The sequence below is a fragment of the Archocentrus centrarchus genome, chromosome 13 (assembly GCF_007364275.1).
Source record: "Archocentrus centrarchus isolate MPI-CPG fArcCen1 chromosome 13, fArcCen1, whole genome shotgun sequence".
Taxonomy (NCBI): domain Eukaryota; kingdom Metazoa; phylum Chordata; class Actinopteri; order Cichliformes; family Cichlidae; genus Archocentrus; species Archocentrus centrarchus.
Window position 1 is genome coordinate 17,065,968 of NC_044358.1, and position 18,178 is coordinate 17,084,145.

Genomic DNA, 18,178 nt, shown 5'->3' on the forward strand with positions numbered 1-18,178 from the left:
GTTTGTGTGTTCCACCCATACACATTATGGACTCAGCTTGCTAATGTTGGCTTTAACTGGCTTTAACAAATCTGGTCACTTGTGACCCCCCAAAAACAAGATGGCAGCATCAAAATTACAATGCTTCAAGGTTTACAGAGCAATAGGTGATGGGGGATACACAGTCTGAGGATTTCTCCAAGATAAGCTACTCACCGAGACAGCAGGTCTATGAGCTCCGGCTTAGACATCCCGTCAGGCAGAATACGAGGAATGGCAGCAACGCATGTCCTGAACAAGTCAATCTTAGGTTTTCTTTCGCCTCTGAAAAGTTCAAATTTCAATAATAATAGAAAGTCTTGTTTTCCGTGTGTTCATCTATTCAGTGCAAATTGATTGAGTATTGACAACAAGAGTGATATGCAGAATTATTGAGTTAATGATGAGCTGATGATGGCATGTTTAAGATTTCTCTGTCAAATCATTCGGGACCTCACACAGGCCAAATCTGCTCTGATGGCAGAGCGCACACTTACGTGATCATGTCCTCGGGCTCTTTGTTCAACATCTGAGCATTGGTCATCATCATGCATCGGCCCACCTCCTTGTCCAGGTGTCTGAGGATGTTGTCGATAGCCTTCCGGACATGAAAATAATACTGGGACATACCTGGGAATGTGACAGAGGAAAAAAAACTATTGACATAATTTTAACTCATTTGAATAATTTTAATTTAACCCCTCTAATTAAATTTCACTCCCATGTGACATTTTCAGAATTCCTGACCATCATCTGTCTCCCTCACCGATGACTTTGGCCTCTTCATCTGTTAGTGTTTTGCTCAGATATGTCTTCTTTACTCGGAGTGTGTTCCCAGAGGGCAAAGTGCAACCAGTGTTAGGCATGGGAGGCTCACCGTCCTTCTGTTGCAGTTTATCGGCTACAACCAGGAATGCTCTCAGACCAATATTCATTCTCTGAACATAAAGGAAGGATCACCTGTTAGTTATCAGCTTCCAGTATCCCATTACTACTCCTGCAGGCCCTTCAAAAATGAAACTGACATGCTACTATATGAATATATACCTCAGGATTAAGACTAAAGGCTTTTGCAGGTTTCCCAACACAGAGAAGGTCAAAGATAATCTCTTTCATGGCATAATCCAGTCTTTCCTGCAACAAAATGCACATACAAATACAAAATCACTTTTATTTTACCTGATTATTCTATTAAACATGACATCTGCTCACAGTCACGCTGCTAACAGTGCAGCACACAAGTGTGTTTACCTGGGCGATAAACTGGATGATTTTGACAAAGATATTGAGGGGCATGTCTCTTGGTACCACGCTGCGGGATCCTTTGGGGAAAAGTGTTGTTACAATGGTGTTAAGCCGACTGGGAACACAAAGGAAAGAGCATGTTATGAGAAGACCTCGCACAAGCGTTTAAAGCTTTCTTTGATGCTTCAAAAATATTCGTTTTAAGACACGTCGATTCTGGGCCGATCAACACTCAAAAAAAGTCTGTCTGGCCCCCGTCTGGAATTCCTCAGGTGGGCTCCAGTGCATACATAATAATGTCTGCAAGCAGCTGATAACCCTGCAGGGCACAGTTACTTCTGTAGGTCTGAGCCTAAATCTGCATTCCTGAGCCATGCAGATAAAACCCAAAGCCTTCTGATTTCAGGAGGGTTTGGTACAAAGCTGCGACTTAAATTAACGTTTGTATTCTTCGTTTAAATCTACAAAAGTGTTCAGAATTTATTTTTGCAATAAATTATTAAATAGCATATTTTACTGTTACAGTTATTTACCAACACTTAGAATAACAGTAAAAACTTAAAGAAATGCAAATGCAAACATTAGGGCACTAAAAGTTTTTTTACCCTTGTGTCGCAGTGTTGCTCTCACACTTGATTCGGATCATGTAAACCCACAACAGTCGATACAGAGACTCGAGTGCAACACGAGCCATTTTTGGGTCTCTGCTCTGTAATGAAATAAGATTATCAGAGGAAGTCAGTGACATCCATTTCTATACAAAGTGACCAGTCATAATGTTTCCAGCAAAACTAATTACTGCCTGAAGTAACCAGTGTAGTATTACTGGGTCATGCTTACATTATCAAATAAAAATATAGATTAAGCAATTCTTTTTGACTATTTAAGCTGTGACAAATATTTTTACTGATTGATATGCACAACCTTTATATATCTAAATACTCCTCTGCAGTATAACACACAAACACAGCTTTCCAGCTGCTGGTTTCCAGGTTACATTACCTTAAGATTTGACAGGCAGTTGTTAAGGAATACGTGCCATCTGTTAAGGAAGAACTGTTTCTGGCTGACACACAGCAGGCACGTCACCAAAGGGTAAAATGCCTGAACAGGAGACACAAAGTGCTTAGACTTTTTTTCAGCATAAACAGCCTTGTTATACCAGATTCACCAACGACTTACAAATAAAACACTCCCATAGTCTCTGTATTATATTTAAAAATGCCCTTTAAGTGGACATTTTGTGGAATAATGCATTATCTCTGAGCTACTTTTGCATAAGTGCATCTTAAACCAATTTTCTTGTCAAGACATAATGAGGTTTCCTCCTTTTTTTTAATGCTTTTTGCTGATGGTACATCATTCATAAAATATAGCTTTCAGCCATAATTGCAATCTCAGGAGAAAATACCTAGTCTAAGGGCTGCTGTCTTTGCATATCCATGTGAACTACCATGGTGAAATGTTTTATTGAAGACACTGAAGGGACTTTAAATATGCTTCTACATACGGCAGTGCTTTTAATGTGTTTTTTGTTAATGCTTTAAAACAGCAGCCTGTCTTCCCTCATAAATGATTTCTAGTGTGGATAGTCAGGTTGCAAAAAGAAAGAAAGAAAAAGGAAAACACGAGGACTGAGGATTCGCAGACATTCAGGGAATCTGAGGGTGTAACTGAAGGTGTACAAAAGAGACAAGCCCAACAGTCAGTGTGCCTTTGTTTCGAACTAACCAGCGAGTGCTTCTTCCTGGAGGACAGGTCCAAGGTTGTGTCATACAAGCTGTCCACAAAGTTCCTCAGGCAGGGTACGTTCACCTCGTTCTTCACAGCCTAAGACGAGATCACACATCACACAAAGTCCTCTCCGCCTCGGTGATCTTCTTCTATTTAGGGATTTTTTTCTTTTTATTTACATTCATTTCATAGTGATGATGCAGTTTAACACAGTTCCAATACAGAGCCTGAAACTGATGCTCTGCCATGAGAATTTACAGCTGCTGCTAATTTGCAATTATTGTCCCTATTTGGGCGTTTACATATAGTTTATTAACAAGATATACAATTTTCTCTACACCTTACAGACACACTACTACAATGAAATACACATAACATACTGGTCATTGCACACATGATGCAGATGAGGAAGAAACTTACTGCGGCCACAGGAACCAGAATCTCAACAAAGAGTCCGGCCAACGCGTGCTTGATGTCCTTGTCTTTGACTTCCAGGAAATACTGAGCACACTCCTGTGAAAGAGGGAGAAGAGCATTGTGCAACTCGTATCTACTATATATACTGTATAGGAGTGTAAACTGCATGACAAGACATGGGTACAGAACGAGAGCATGAACCAATTCAGTTTATACTATATTAAGCCAGAAACGTTATTCAGTTACTAAATCTATTATACCTGCATGAACTGAAAAGAGGCTTCAAAATCCTCAACGGGATACATCTTAATTCGGAAGAACTTGACCCCCATGATGAGGCTAATGGTGCTCTGGACCACATATGGATTCTGCTCTTTCTGCCGCAGCTCCTTTAACTCAGTCATAAACTTCTTTTTCACAGCAGGAAACCTGAGAATAAAAATAGCTAAATGAGGCTCTATATAAAGACACGCCTGCTCAGCTCAGTCAGACAAATCCCAAGTCAGCACTTCCACAAAGAAGTAGAGCTGTGACTCAGAAAGAATACAGTGATCAGCGTGCACGCCTCCCAAAATATCAGTCCCTCATCTCACTCTCTATATGCAGACTGTGAGTCTGTGCCCCAAGAACTCCTCATCTAGCACCTGATCCTTTGCCCAAAATTGAACCAGAGATGAGATTCTTCAGCTGGTCTAAATTTAGATGATAATTCATCACAGGAGCTCATATGAGCATTTCTTAACCTCGACCCTGTTGGCTAGTGCCGACAGCTGGGAGGAGAAATGGTGTATTATTTCTACAGTCAAACTCTTTTTTGAAGACGATCCCAATACGATTCCTTTTACTTTATAGCCAAATTCTTCACCTCTTTGTCCTCAAGAAAAGTAAAAATCTTTCTATCTGTCATTACAGGATGCTTCAGAAGGAGTTGCATGCTGCATGCCCACCGTGCATATCGCTATTTTAAGGGCTTGTTCCTTTCTGCAATGATCTAAAAAAATTCAAATAAACAGACACATCAATTTCCAGTCCTAGTTTGGTGTGAAGGGGCTCTCTACAGAAGTCTCTCATCCCTACAGTACGTTCCAGTCCCTTGAGCCTGGGAATGTTTTGCACAAAGGCGTTAGGAACGGCAACACACCAATATGATGTGGCATGACAGCAAACCCCAACAAAGGTTAAACTGACACATCCAGTAACACTGAATTATACTCTGTTTTTGCGCCTTACTTGGACTGGGCTAATACTCCTATGACTTCAGCATAGAGGTCTGCCACAGTGTGTATGTTGCCAGTGTTCGGACCATGATACCTGCAGGGAAACAAGATATTATGCATAAAAAAAATATATATATCAAACTTTAGAGGAAGTATGAAAAACTGTGTAAGGACAGATGAGCGCTTACCCCTCTTTGTATCTAAAGTGCTTAAAGGCTAAGTTAATGACTTCATTCACCAAACTGTCGAGGGTCGGGTAGAGCGGCATCTGGTTAAGAATCAATAGGAAAAAAAAGAGCATCTCATAATACCTGCTATATTAAGTTTGTTTTGTCAGCGGCAATAAATCAAAGAATCTGATCAAATTATAGGATAATCTAAGACCAGAGTTCGGTCAAGTCACCTGTTTCAAAAGTTCTATAAGTACAAGAGAGAAGATGAAATCAATGGCCAAATCCCTCCTTTCAAGTAGATAATCCCTCTGCTGCTCATCACTGTTAGAGAGAAAACACAAAAACAGGTTTGCTACAATCACACAGCCCACTTGAGCCTCATCATTGTTTTGTTACATGACTCATGGTTGCGTGCAGAAAGCGGCTCAGTTCTTCTCACTTTTTGGACTTGGTGTTGGCTCTTGGCCGGTACTCGTACAACTCCTCCTCTAGTCCATTTTGTCTTTTGTACCAGTCAAACAGCGTGCGGAGGATGGAGGGGAGACTGTATTCGGCCAAAGAGCTCATGGTGCTTATCAGCTGGGAGAGCAAGACATACACAGTGCAAATGCACGTTTGGGTTAAGCCGTCCACATACCAAAGAGAAAGATGGCAATCAGTGTTTCCTCTGTTTATTTGAACAGCAATTTAAACATAAATTCCAACAGCAAACTAGGATTCATTTGCATTTCATCATGTTTCAAACATTTAAACAATAAATGGAGTAGGGTGAAATGAGGCAGCTTTTAAGTAAAGTAAATAAAAGCAACATTAAGAAAGAGAACTGAAGCTGAAGGGTGAGCTGGTTCTTATTGGGGCTATGCAGAAAGACACAGTGCCCATGGGGCTGACTTCCTCAGTCCTGGGGGAGGGCGAGCGAAAGGAAGGAATGGGCCGGGCACACAGGAAGGGAGGAGAGTCTGGTGGGACTGGGGAACACAGCAAGCCCTTCATTCAGCACAAGGCTGGAGAAGAATCCTGGCTCTGTGTGGCTGCTGAATGGCCTTGCGCAGTAGCACAAACACACCTCTGTGGCTGTGAAAGGGCCTTCTCTGCACAGCCACAGACCTGCATGACACACCTAGTGCTGAGGCAACGCCAGCTGTCAAGGTAAACACCCCCCCCCCCTGCCCCAGACTGAATCTGAAAGACCTTTTGGGATGTGAGCTGGGCTTTCAACCATCAACTCCTTCAGGCTGCAGTGCATCATACTAGAGCAGTATCTAAGATGTGCTTATTTTCCAATTGGGAGAAGTGACACAGTTACCTCTGTGTTAGTTTTTTTTACATATTCACTTGGTAGATTTTTGTGTAGAATAAAAATATAATCTGTTCCAGGTAAAATGAATAGTAGTCTAGTGAGCAGGGCTCCGTATTTCTGTGCACTTACTTGGTCAAACTGAGGATCTTCTCCCCGCTGTAGTGACTTTGTTAATGGCTTTTCCTGAAAATGAGGAAAAAATACAACCTTTTCACAACCTTGTTTTCTCAGTAATAAAGATAAAAAAGTTCTCTGAAGTGTGGTCCAAAGTGTATAACTCTGTCTGAAGACTGAGGAGTATTTCTGAACAGGGACTCATCACAGCCCAGCTAATGAGAGGGCCATCAATCAGTCTGCTGCCTGGCACGAGCATGCAGGGTCACTTACAATATTAGAGATGGGACATTTATGACAGCTCCCATTATTAAAGTCTTCTATCATCTGAGATAAAAGCCTTCAAGAGGGATTTAGTTTTCACCCATCTCCTGGCAAAGGGACAGTCCCGTTGATGGCTTCTTGACATCTGTAGCCCTCAGTTCACAATCACACATCCTTTTTATTACTGGGTTTAAAGAATGAACACAGATGGTTAAACTGTCTGACATTCACTTCTGGAGTTTTGAGAATTATGCAAAATAAATTAATTATTAAAGGAATTGTTATCTGGTTTCATGTGTGTGCAAAACACACAGACATTTACTTAAAAGTTTTGGAAAAAATGATAGCAATTAAAAAAAACATTACCAGGGTTTAACTTTTTAAACGATAATTACACCATTTTAGAGGACGCTCCATCACACCACACAGGCCTGATTTAAGGGCAAATAGATATAAAACACACAACAGCATCTCTGGGCCTCCATCCTTTATCCTTATACAATTAAAACATTTACTTTCTTTGCCTTTTTGCTACCCTGCTTTTCCAGAAACTCTTTTTTTGTCTGTGTCATCAGCCAGGCAGCAAATCACAGCACTTCAATTGCTGATTAATCCCAAAAAAAGAAAAAAAAGAAAAAAGCTAACTGTGTGATCTGTGTCACATTGACATTGCGTGGGCTGGTCATAATGCTCTCTTTCTCTCTCACAGCTGGAACACCAGCTAAGCTCCGAGGCCTGATGAACCTTTTAGTTTTTAGGCAAACGCTTGAATCTGAGAAGCCCATCTGTACCGAAATGGCAGAAGAGTCCACGCTTCTCGGTCAGCGTGGCTTTAAAAGATTTTACATCCATTTGGTGCAGCCTGATACTTTACAGATTTACATCTTTTTTTTTTTTTTTTAATCTATAAATATATTTCCTGCCTTTTCTTGCTTAACCCTAACAAACGGTGACTACAGATCAATGACCACGATGGATTCTGACAAATAAATTCACAGCAACAGTGGGAAAACTAGAGCAGCACTCTGGAGGGTAACACAATGAAACGAGGGGCTCCACACTTTCCCTGTGCTAATTAACCCTTTCCTACAAACCAAAGTTGGTGACTGACAGCTTCCTATAAATCACAGCACCTAAAACTGGAGACAGGATGTCCACAGCAGCCTCGCTGATGCCTCAAATTATATCAGACTGGCTAACAATCGCATGAAAGAGTAACTATGTGTGGCAAAGAATTAAACAGCGATTACCAGTGGATGGTAGTGGCAGCACTTATAAGATACTGATGTGGTTCTGGGAGTAGGAGGTGCGCACATTAACACACCTGTCTGACTTTCTGTCTACAGAATTATTTGTGACCGTTGTTTCTGGCCCCACAGACCGACTCCAACCTCCACTGGACAAAAAGTCTGCTGAAGATTTTATTGCCAGCTTTTCCAGAAATATTTAGTTGCAACATAAAGACAAAATCAGAAAATAGCTAGAAAATCGTTTATGGTGAGTTCCTAAATTAAATTAATGATTAAATACTAGGAAAGAAACGTAATTACTCATACAAAGGAAACAGATTTGCGATTTTCACCAATTTATCACACTTAATCACCATATCACCACAAAGGACTACATGTAATTGTCAACTTGACACCATTCGTAGCAAACTGACTTCATCTTGTTGCCATTTTATCGTTGTCTGGATACACCAAAGTTGCTTTGGGGACTGCAACTGACTGCTAAGTGGTTGCAGACCTCGTCCCTGACTTCAAACGCAAGAAGACTGCAAATTCATCACGCATGGTCACAGTCATTTTGGTCGTGCAGCCATCTGCAACCACTATTCGCTAGTGTGACTGTAGCATAAGATAATAGTTAGGTACTACTAAGGTACTAAAAACCACTTAATCAACAACAGCTGTTTATAAACTAACATAAAACTAACTAACATATAAAATGTCCTAAAAATCATACTTTCCTCTGATAAACAGTTTATGAAAATGTTTTATTCTTGTTTTCTTGTTTTAATCTGTTGGTTTGGGTCTCTGAGCTTCAAGAACAAAAAGCCTGGACTAAACTGTGTAGCAAAGTGGCAGATGTAAAGCTCGATGATCTCGCCCTCTGTACACAGTCAGGGCCAGAAGGGAGAGAGGATTCGGGGTGACAGTACTCACCCCTTGCCTTCAGAGTATCAGCTTACTAGTTTCACTGGGCCGTAAAATAAACAGAACATCAACCAATCACCACAGGACCAAGAGCAGTAACCCTCTGCCCACTCACCAGTGGTTCAGCCATGATTATCCGGATCTTGCGCTCCGACATTGTGGTGAAGTTGGCAAACAGGCTCTTGAGGACGTACTCGCCTGGCTTGCTCTCCGGGTCAATGGTGATGGGCATCATGGCAGGAGGACCTTTCTCTCCCTGAGGACAGCAGACTGGAGGGATGGGAGGTTTACTGTATCCGTTCCCCACGGGTGAGGCTGCGGATAAGACACAAAAAGCACAAGATGGGAAACAATTTCTTTAAGTAAAACACTGCCAAATCAAGTACGAGCGGGACAGCATCAGCCACGAGAGGGAAAGAGTTCACCAAACAGGGTATTGCTGAGAAGTTTCCAAACATGGACAAAAAGTTCCCAACATGTTGAGCATTCCTCAGTAAGACTGTCCAAAGGGCACCGTCTTGCCCTGATTCTGCTGTTTCTTTCCTCCTGCTACAGCGAACAGCGCACATATGGAAATGAAAACACAATGGCTGGCAGCTGGTGTTTTGGGTTTTTGTACCAAAGTTGTGATTGTCCTTTGAGACAAACAAAGGACCATCCTTCAGCCTGTGTTATGATATGGCCCACCTTTAATAACAGATAGCTTGCCTTCAACCACTTATATGCAGGAACCTACTCACAAGTTAATAATTTAACCTCTCTGTTGGACACTTCTGCCTCCAGACACAAACGTGCTAAATACAGTCAAGAAACACAAACATCTCATTAGAAGTGTGAAATTTTCATTTAGCCCAGAACTCTGCAACTTTTAACCACACACCAGCCTCACAATCCGCCTGGATTTGGTGTAAAATGCTCAGAGGACAGAATAGAGCTACTGACTTACAACGAGAACCACATTTTCTGCAGTTTCTGAGACTGTGAGCATGCGCACATCCATGCAATAAATATGTCTGGACTGAAATCTCAGAAATTAGCAACAGTAAAGGCCAGCCTGAACCATTTAGCAGCACAGGTAGTCAGATTTTTCTTCTTCTATCTGCTTTCTGGCATATTTATCCAAAGTTAGGTTGTCATATTGAGAGATTTCCCTGAGATTGCTATATGCAGTGCTGTATTCATTTTTTCCAATGTATAATTCTCAATTCTCTTTATCCTTTTCTCCTAATAGATGCAGAATTACCATGTTTTATGTTTCCTATGAGCCTATAGAAAAGTCTTAAAATGTCATAATTTGGTCCAGTAGGATCATGACAGGACAAAAAGTTCAAGAAAGACAGCTAGCAATATAATTCAAAGATTTAATTTTATTGCATGCCAAATGAGAGAGCCAAAACAGAAAGATTTTCCTGCATATAAAAGTTCGTAAGAGCCTTAAAAATGTTTTTGAACTGCTAAAATCTACTACCTTTTTACAAATAAACAGCCACAAATGAAACGGGAATTGAGATTTTGCACATTTGCACATGTTGCACGCAAAACAAAGAGAGGAGACGAGTAAACGCATAATGAGCATTTTTCGAGGCACCACAAATTATGCAACACTGACAACTTGCATAAGAGAAGTTGGAGAAGCTGGTGCCAGTAAACAGGTTTTCTTCTCCAGGTCTTTTCAGGACATGAAGCATTCGGGTATCTCTCAAAGAATGCCCAGCACGTGTAACAGCCTTTTATGGCTTTCAGAACATGCTTCCCTCACTTGTGGCAATTCACTCAGCACCTACCCAGACCCTTGATGAAGCTAATGACGCTGGCCTTACTCCAGCACACAGCTGTCCCGTCCATAGTGGGGAAGGAGGATATGGTATCCAGGTTTGTCCCGAATTAAGACAAATGGTCGCTAGTAAAATCCACCAACTTTCATGTCTTGTGTGTCAGCTGGCTCTGTCCTTCTGGTTATAGTTTCCATGGTGCACAGAGCCAACAGCGGGTGTGTTTTAAAAAGTGGGAGTAGTGTTTGGTATGGAGACCACACAATCTCTAGATCTCCCTCTCTCTCTTTCTGTCTGTGAGCGGCTTCTGCTATGGCTTCCTCCAGCCTTGTGACCGCCCGGTGCCTTCCAACAGTGAAGGTCAGGCAGGAATTTTTAGCTGAGGCACCGCACAGTGATGAGGTCTAACATGCTATGGTGGCATAGTCTGGTGACTATATTTATCCAAGAGTAAACACTATACTGACAGAGCCACACCCCCCCCCCCCCCCCCCCCCCGTATCTGTGATGCAAAACCACGAGGTACAGACAACCAGAGTGTAAACACCATTCACTGCTTCACTACACTTCCCTTAAAGTCTGACAACTCCTAATTTAAAGAAGAACTAAAGTCATTAAGGCATTTTAGGCAACCTTCCAGCAACAGACAGTCTGTGGTTTAACACACCAGATTTCTAAAACAATTCATTTATGCAGCACCAAATCACAACAACAGTTGCCCCAAGGCGCTTTATACTGTAGGGTAAAGACCCTACATTTATATCTAAATTCTCCCATACTGAAATATTAAACTGGAGGTGAGAGGTAAAGAAAGGAGCCAGTGTGCATGTCAAGCCTGTTTCTGTTGCTCTGGGCACTGTACGAAGTCTGAGACGCGACATGTGACTCTGCAAACAAGGAGCTCAGGCACAGTGTGCATTACATCATCACCATACTGGAAACACCCTGAGCATGGTGGTGCTCCCTGGAGGACAATGCAAACAGGCCAACAAATGTCTCTCTGGAGCACACACATACACACACACACACACACACACACACACACACACACACACACACACATACACACACACACACACATACACACACACACAAATCATGCAGTTCACAGGGACATCCCCGCAAAGTAAACAATGTCTTTAGCAGCAGTTTGTGAACAGAGTTGCTGGATATTGAGATGCCGCTGACCTCTGAAACTGGACCAGAAATTCCAGTATCAATATAGCCCTCTGGAAAACGTTCAACTTCTGTAGCACTGACATTGCAGTTTTACGCATTAGCAATGAGAAAAGGGAGCTCCCAAAGTATTAGCCTTATGTATACAGTGTCCTATCCTGCCCCAGGCTGGGGCAACATTCATAATAACTCAACTAAAAGGAAGAGGTAATAATGAAGTGACAAATTGTTGCCTAGAATAGGCCATAAAGTTTTAAATCAAAGGATCTGGAGAAACTACTAGCTAGCCAGATGTGCCACACTGAGTATATTTCTGTATTAAATTTAAATTAGGAAAGAGCATTTCATTAAATTTGTTAAAATATTCCATGGATGCCTACAAAACTGTGACATTTCTACAATAATTATTTCAAATCTTTCTGGACTTGAAGAAAAAGTTAGAGAGACAAGTGGACATCAGAATTACAATAATATATTTTTATTAGTTCACTGCTTTAGTGCTTCAAAAAATGGAGAGAGTGAGAGAGTTATTACAGACCTCTGAAAAGCAGCTTAAAATGATGGTCACAAACTATTGACCATCGGCCCCGGTTTAGCACACTGACATCATGCAGGAAACTGCCGCCTGCTGTGAGAGAGCGTTTCAGGCCAATTATGTAAGTCCTGGTTAAAAAGCCCACATCTGTCACTTTCAAGTGAACGTAATGGATTCCTCTGTGCATCATTTTGGTTGTTACTTTGTAACACTTTTAGCTTTAGTAAAATTTTATGGCATTCTGGTACGCACAGCTAAAAAAAAAGAGAGGAAGAAGAATGATTCGAGGATTTAAGAGAAACTGTGAAATAAAAACGGAACAGTGACTAAAAAAAAAATGACAGAAGAGAAAATTAACTGTAACCGAACAACATGTTTGACTGCTTATCAGAGGGGTGCCCAAATCCCAGCAACTCATCTCCTGCTCTGATTGGCTGATGGAGGACTGGCCTTCAGGCCCACTGAACGACAAATCTGATGCCGCTGCTGCACAACGACAGTCCTGTGCTGCCATTTCTTACTGTTTTATTAGAGTTGGACACACTGAATTATTAAAGCCTGGTATACAAAAATGTGCTCACACACACACGCACACACACACACACACACACACACACACACACACACACAGTAGCTGATACACATACAGATGGTTCCAGGCACAAATCCAAAATGTACCTTTCTGTATATTAAATAAATAAATAAATATTTCCTCAAATTCAATATTAGCAGCCAAAAAAAAAAAGTGTTCTCGTATGAATCTTTATTAGCTACACTGTCTCTGTTGCCATCTTGTGATACATTATATAACAGCTTGTGAGAATGGAAGTAGAAAGATGAGATTAGGGCAGAGCGCAAATTTAATGAAAATGTTAAACGCTGATACGGTGCAATGACTGCCTGTGCCTTTATCACTTTATCACTTTAACAAAGTGACCCACTGCGAGGATTATGCAACATCATGGCTCAATGTCCAGTGTGTAGACAGGGACAGCTTGTTTTATGGTTTCTCTTTACATGCAGATGAAATCGCTAATGCACACTGCTTGTGATGTGCAGCAAGCTTGGAAAAATTTCTCACTTTAGTGTGAAATCTACATATACAACACATATGCAAAAACTGCTGAGGTGCCTGATTTGGGCTTTTTCACTAGTTTTGCATCCACCCTGTAGGCCACCTCTCACACCTCACATAAAACAGAATAATGCCATGATCTGAAGCCGGAAGGCATTTCATGCCACTCTGATGGGTCGACTGGTAGGCAGTGAAGCTGTGAGCTCTGGACAGAAGATGCAACCAAGCTGAACCTCCACTAATCCTATTACTGTGCCCTTGCACTTAATAAGAGCTATTCTGGCTCTGTTTAGAAGTCAAATATGGCCACAATTTAAAGATAATCAGATGCAGAATCACCAGCAACAAAACTGTGAAATGACCAATTTCTTAGCTGATATCTGGCTGTTGCTAAGAGACAACTAAAAAGCTGCTTCAAGTGTGGTGCACTGTTACTGCAAGTACATTAAGTTTGCAACTTCTATCATACAGCACTATAAAATTATCCTCAGCAAGAAGCAGAAGCAGAGAATAAATTCGTGTTACCGTCAGTCATTCAGCTCTGTCAGGTGAGCACTACACCAACAACAAACTGCTACTCACTTCCACTCCATGACTTCAGCAGAGACTTGATGCTGATTTCAAAGAAGCCTGAGTCTTGCTGGCTGGTCATGGCTGTAGCTTGCTGTCCCTTTCTCTACTGGTGGTTTCCCTCCAGCAGCAGCAGCAGCAGCAGTTAGGCTGGGACCAGCAGGTACTGCCTGCTGTCACCTTTCTGTGACGCACACAATGCTGTGCTGACAAGACCCTGAGAAAACACACTAGCACTGCTATACCCCTCCTCTTGTGTCCTGTCCTTGGCTATCAGCCTTCTCTCCCTCCCTCCCTCTACACTCTCTCTCTCTCTCTAAAGCTGTGGCAGGCAGTGGGCGGCCGTGCAAGCTCCCTTTAAATAACTGCGTGGAGGCTGAGAGTGCAGGAAGCAATCCTCTTAGGAGAGAGCAGTTAATAATAACTACTGTTTGTCTGCGTGCAGGGCCTGATAATGATGAGAGCACTGGGCATGTGCGTCTTTCAGGATGACTGAGAGAATCTGTTCGGTCACGACCGCTGACAGAGGAAATGAGAACGCAAGAAGTATGACACGTTACATCTGGGTGAGTGAAAAGCAGAAGACTCTGAAGTGATCAACCAGCTGACAGAATCAACTCGATGCAAAAGAGAAGAGGAGCTTTAGTTTTTAGAACATTTACTTCTTCACAGCACCAAAATCAAATCATCGGTCGCATATTGTACATCCTCTTTTTTCCACATAATCCAAAAATGAATAAAGAGCTCTGTCACATGTTTACATAGTCCAATGTAACACCTTACAACTTCTTTATTTGTCCCACCAACAGTCCACAAACCTTAAACAATTATATAAAATTATATAATTAATTATAATTATATAATTATATAATTATAAATTATATAAATTATATAAAAGAGACAAGATGCAGATGTTTGTCATTTTGGCTTAAAAGAAACTCTTATTAAATAATAAAATATTCAGTAAATGTATTGTACATTCATTTTACAGTAATTAATAAATTAATCAAGTAATAGTTTCAGCACTATTGACACTATATTTAATGCATGCAGTGGACTCATCTTTGCTGATATTGGCATTACTAAAAATATATAAATAAAGATTCTTTTTGCTGTCAGAGCTGAAAATTGAGGAGCAAAGGAAAAAAAAGACCCCACCCAAAAAATAAAAGCAGAAGTACAATTTTTTGTTTTTTATAGACGTCAATAATGCTTTTTTTTTTTTTTAACAAAGTCAAACTACAATAAAATGCAAACGAAGTTTTATCTGCTTTTTTCACATTAGTTTGGCATGCTGCCTGTGGGTTAACCCTGTGGACAATAAACACATCCTCCAACCCCCCCCCCCCCTGCCCCTCAGTACTCTTAGGATAAGCCTATCAGAACTCTGTCTGTCCATCAAGCGACAGCCACTTGCACTTGATTACATAATGCACTCTGTGATGGAGAAGCCACCAGTGGCTGTGGCAGTGTTTGGTCAACGTACAATTCAGAGGCTCAGGTGTCCTGAATATACACCATGCAGTAGTGTATGGTTGGATAGTGCGCTCTAGCACAATACACATAGTGTTAATGTGCAATCCCTCCCTCCCACAAAAGTAGGATTTAAGCTATCATTTATGAGGGGTGTATTGTTATGTTTCTTTACACGTATTTAGTCACAAAAGTTTAACAGAGTGATAATCTACAATGAACAGATCCAGTTGGTCGATCTGCCGGGATTCTCCGAAGTGAAAAGATTTATTCAATTCCCTGATTTTCTGACGAGGCTGCTGAACACTGAGAAGTCAAAGTAAAGGCAGACTAATGGAGAAATCTCAGAATTTACATTAAAGGAATTTAAAAAAGGAAACACAGGAAATACCAGCACACAGCTGCATCTATTTACTTTCAGGCCTAGATTAAACATTTTGGGGTAAACTTGATATCTTTTAAGGTCCTGGATACAGTAAAAAAAAAAAAAAAAGTTATACAAAATTTTCTTACTTGATACAAAAACGCTGCTCAAAAACAGTGACGTTGCAAGGATTTGTTTCAGAGGCCTTTAAACCTTCAGAACTACTTTAATTCAACAAGGAAAGATTGCTCAGAGATTTTTGGTTGTATTAATAGCATCACACAGTTGATGCACATTTATCAGCTGCAAATCCATGATGTGAATCTCTCCTTCCACCACATCCCAAAGGTGCTCTATTGGACTGAGATCTGGTGACTGTGGAGACCATTTGAGTTCAGTGAACTCATTGTTATACTTATAAAATCTGGGCTTTGTGAAATTGTAAATTATTCTGCTGGAAGCAGCCATCAGAAAATACGCACACTGTGGTCATCAAGGGATGGACATGATCAGCAACAATACTCGGGTAGGCTGTGGTGTCTAAACACTGCTCAGTTGGTAGTAAGGGGCTCAAAGCATGCTGAGAAAATACCATTACACCGCCACCAATATCCTGAAATGGTGATTGGCTGGGAAATGTTTCTCCAGTTTTCTATTGTCTGATTTTGGTGAGCCGTACAAATTGTAGCCTCAGTTTCTTGCTCTTAGCACCCGGTCTGGTCTTCTGCTGCTGTAGCTTATCTGCTTCAAGGTTTGATGTGCAGAAGAGCAGAAGAGATGCTCTTCTGCGCTTTCTTTCCTATCAGTCTAAAGCAGTCTGTTAATTCTCCTCCAACCTCTGACATCAACAAGGCATTTTCACCTAGCGAGCTGCCGCTCACAGGATACTTTCTCTTTTTTAGACCATTCTCTGTAAACCCCAGAGATGACTGTCTAAAAATCACCATAGATCAGCAGTTTCTGACGCACTCAGACCAGCCTGTCTGACACAATCACTATGCTATGTTCAAAGTCACTTAATTCACCTTTCTTCTCTGTTCTGATGCTCAGTTTAAACTTCAGCTGGCTGTCTTGACGATGTCTATGTGCGGAATTGCACTGAATTGCTGCCATGCGATTCCGATTAAATATGTGCCTAATGAAGTGGCTGATAAGTGTACATAGTATAAAATGAATATGCCAGAGGGGAAAAAAACTTGCTGTTTTTGCATCACATCATCCAGGCACAACCATCATGAAAAGACCTGATGTTACTCTGAAGAAACTAATGCCGTGTTTATGGAATAACAGTGTGTGTGTGGATAACTGGGGGTAACTGCTGCCAAACATGTGGACATAAAGCAGCAGCCGTTTGCTCGGATACTGGCTCGGATCAGCGACACTTCTCAAGAAGGAAACCTGCCTCAGTAAAACTCTCATAATTGCCATATTTTCAGTTGTTTGCTGGCATCTTCTCCACGAATCATTCATTAAACTGAAGACGACTACACCAGAAATACATTGGTTCTAAAAATGACCCCAAACATCTTTCCTTGAATAAAGTGGGCAGAGTCTCGAACACATTAAACACTTATTATAGACATTATCAAGCTCTAATGAAGCTCAGGAATGTGAAATATGTCTGTCTAGTTCAGCCATTTTTGTGGTTATCAACGTGAAACCCTTTATTCCCTCCTACGCTGTGGCCCCAGTGCCCTTTGTTTCTCCATCTTCTTTTTCCTTTCAAATACTCTTTAATGTCCTTTATTTGAAGTCATGTCTATATACCTGTTAAAAATTTAAGAAATAAGGTATAAAACTCTGAAAAGTGCAGCTAATTCATCAATGAGCTTTCCTGCATAATATCAAAAATGATGTGACGCACACTCTCTGAGTCCATTATCAACAAGCTGTTGGATTTCTGTGTAACTGTGAGAAATACAACAAGGAGGTGAGGAATTTCACACGAGTGGCTGAAACACTGCTGTTGGTTGTGCAGCAAATACTAACAAAATCAAATTTTACACAGACTACTACAGCTTCACAGAGTCAAAGCAGCACCTACTTTCAAGAATAGTGGGCCTCTTCTTATGGCGCATCTTTTTAAACTTCCCCCTGAAGTCCTTGGGTGGGAATGGATCCAGAGGTAAGCTGGCAATGTGCCCCAGAGCAACCTCATCCAGCCCCTCAGAACAATCTGTCTCAATTTTGGCCATTTCTCTCACGGCGCTCTCCACTAAAGACATGCTGGATGGCAGGAAGCCCAACACTACTTCTTTCATTCTTCTAAAGGAGGCATTTGAAGCAATGCCAGGTTTTCCACGCTGTTTCAAGTACAATTTTTTTATTTCCTCTCTTCCTTTTCTGTCGTTAAAAACTTGGCTCTTTGTCCTTGCTGGACAGAAAATTTCTGCTGTGCACAGATGCTTCCAGTGCTGTCAGCTTCAGTTCAGTAATGTGCTGGAACCACGGTACTTGTCAGGGCAGTTCAGCAACTTACAGTAACACTCATGAATAGGGCAGGTATTGGATTACTTAGACAGCCCCTCCTCTATTCAGCAAAAAAGGCAAGACAGGGGCAAAATCATAAGCAAAG

The 18,178-nt window shown here is 41.2% G+C and overlaps 1 protein-coding gene across 1 annotated transcript in view; it reads right to left on the bottom strand.

Moving 5' to 3' along the window:
• frya (furry homolog a (Drosophila)) overlaps window positions 1-17,864 on the bottom strand; it is a 41,255-nt gene extending 23,391 nt beyond the window's left edge. The window contains exons 1-17 of the mRNA XM_030744566.1: window positions 17,648-17,864; window positions 8,754-8,953; window positions 6,234-6,287; window positions 5,244-5,383; window positions 5,035-5,125; window positions 4,820-4,899; window positions 4,645-4,725; window positions 3,675-3,843; window positions 3,418-3,510; window positions 2,995-3,093; window positions 2,266-2,367; window positions 1,869-1,972; window positions 1,270-1,378; window positions 1,066-1,152; window positions 785-956; window positions 516-648; window positions 196-303 (exon numbers count right to left, since the gene is read on the bottom strand). Of these exons, the coding sequence (XP_030600426.1) occupies window positions 196-303; window positions 516-648; window positions 785-956; window positions 1,066-1,152; window positions 1,270-1,378; window positions 1,869-1,972; window positions 2,266-2,367; window positions 2,995-3,093; window positions 3,418-3,510; window positions 3,675-3,843; window positions 4,645-4,725; window positions 4,820-4,899; window positions 5,035-5,125; window positions 5,244-5,383; window positions 6,234-6,287; window positions 8,754-8,953; window positions 17,648-17,864 (2,039 nt within the window). The remainder of the gene's footprint in view (window positions 1-195; window positions 304-515; window positions 649-784; window positions 957-1,065; window positions 1,153-1,269; window positions 1,379-1,868; window positions 1,973-2,265; window positions 2,368-2,994; window positions 3,094-3,417; window positions 3,511-3,674; window positions 3,844-4,644; window positions 4,726-4,819; window positions 4,900-5,034; window positions 5,126-5,243; window positions 5,384-6,233; window positions 6,288-8,753; window positions 8,954-17,647) is intronic.
• Window positions 17,865-18,178: the final 314 nt, after the last annotated feature.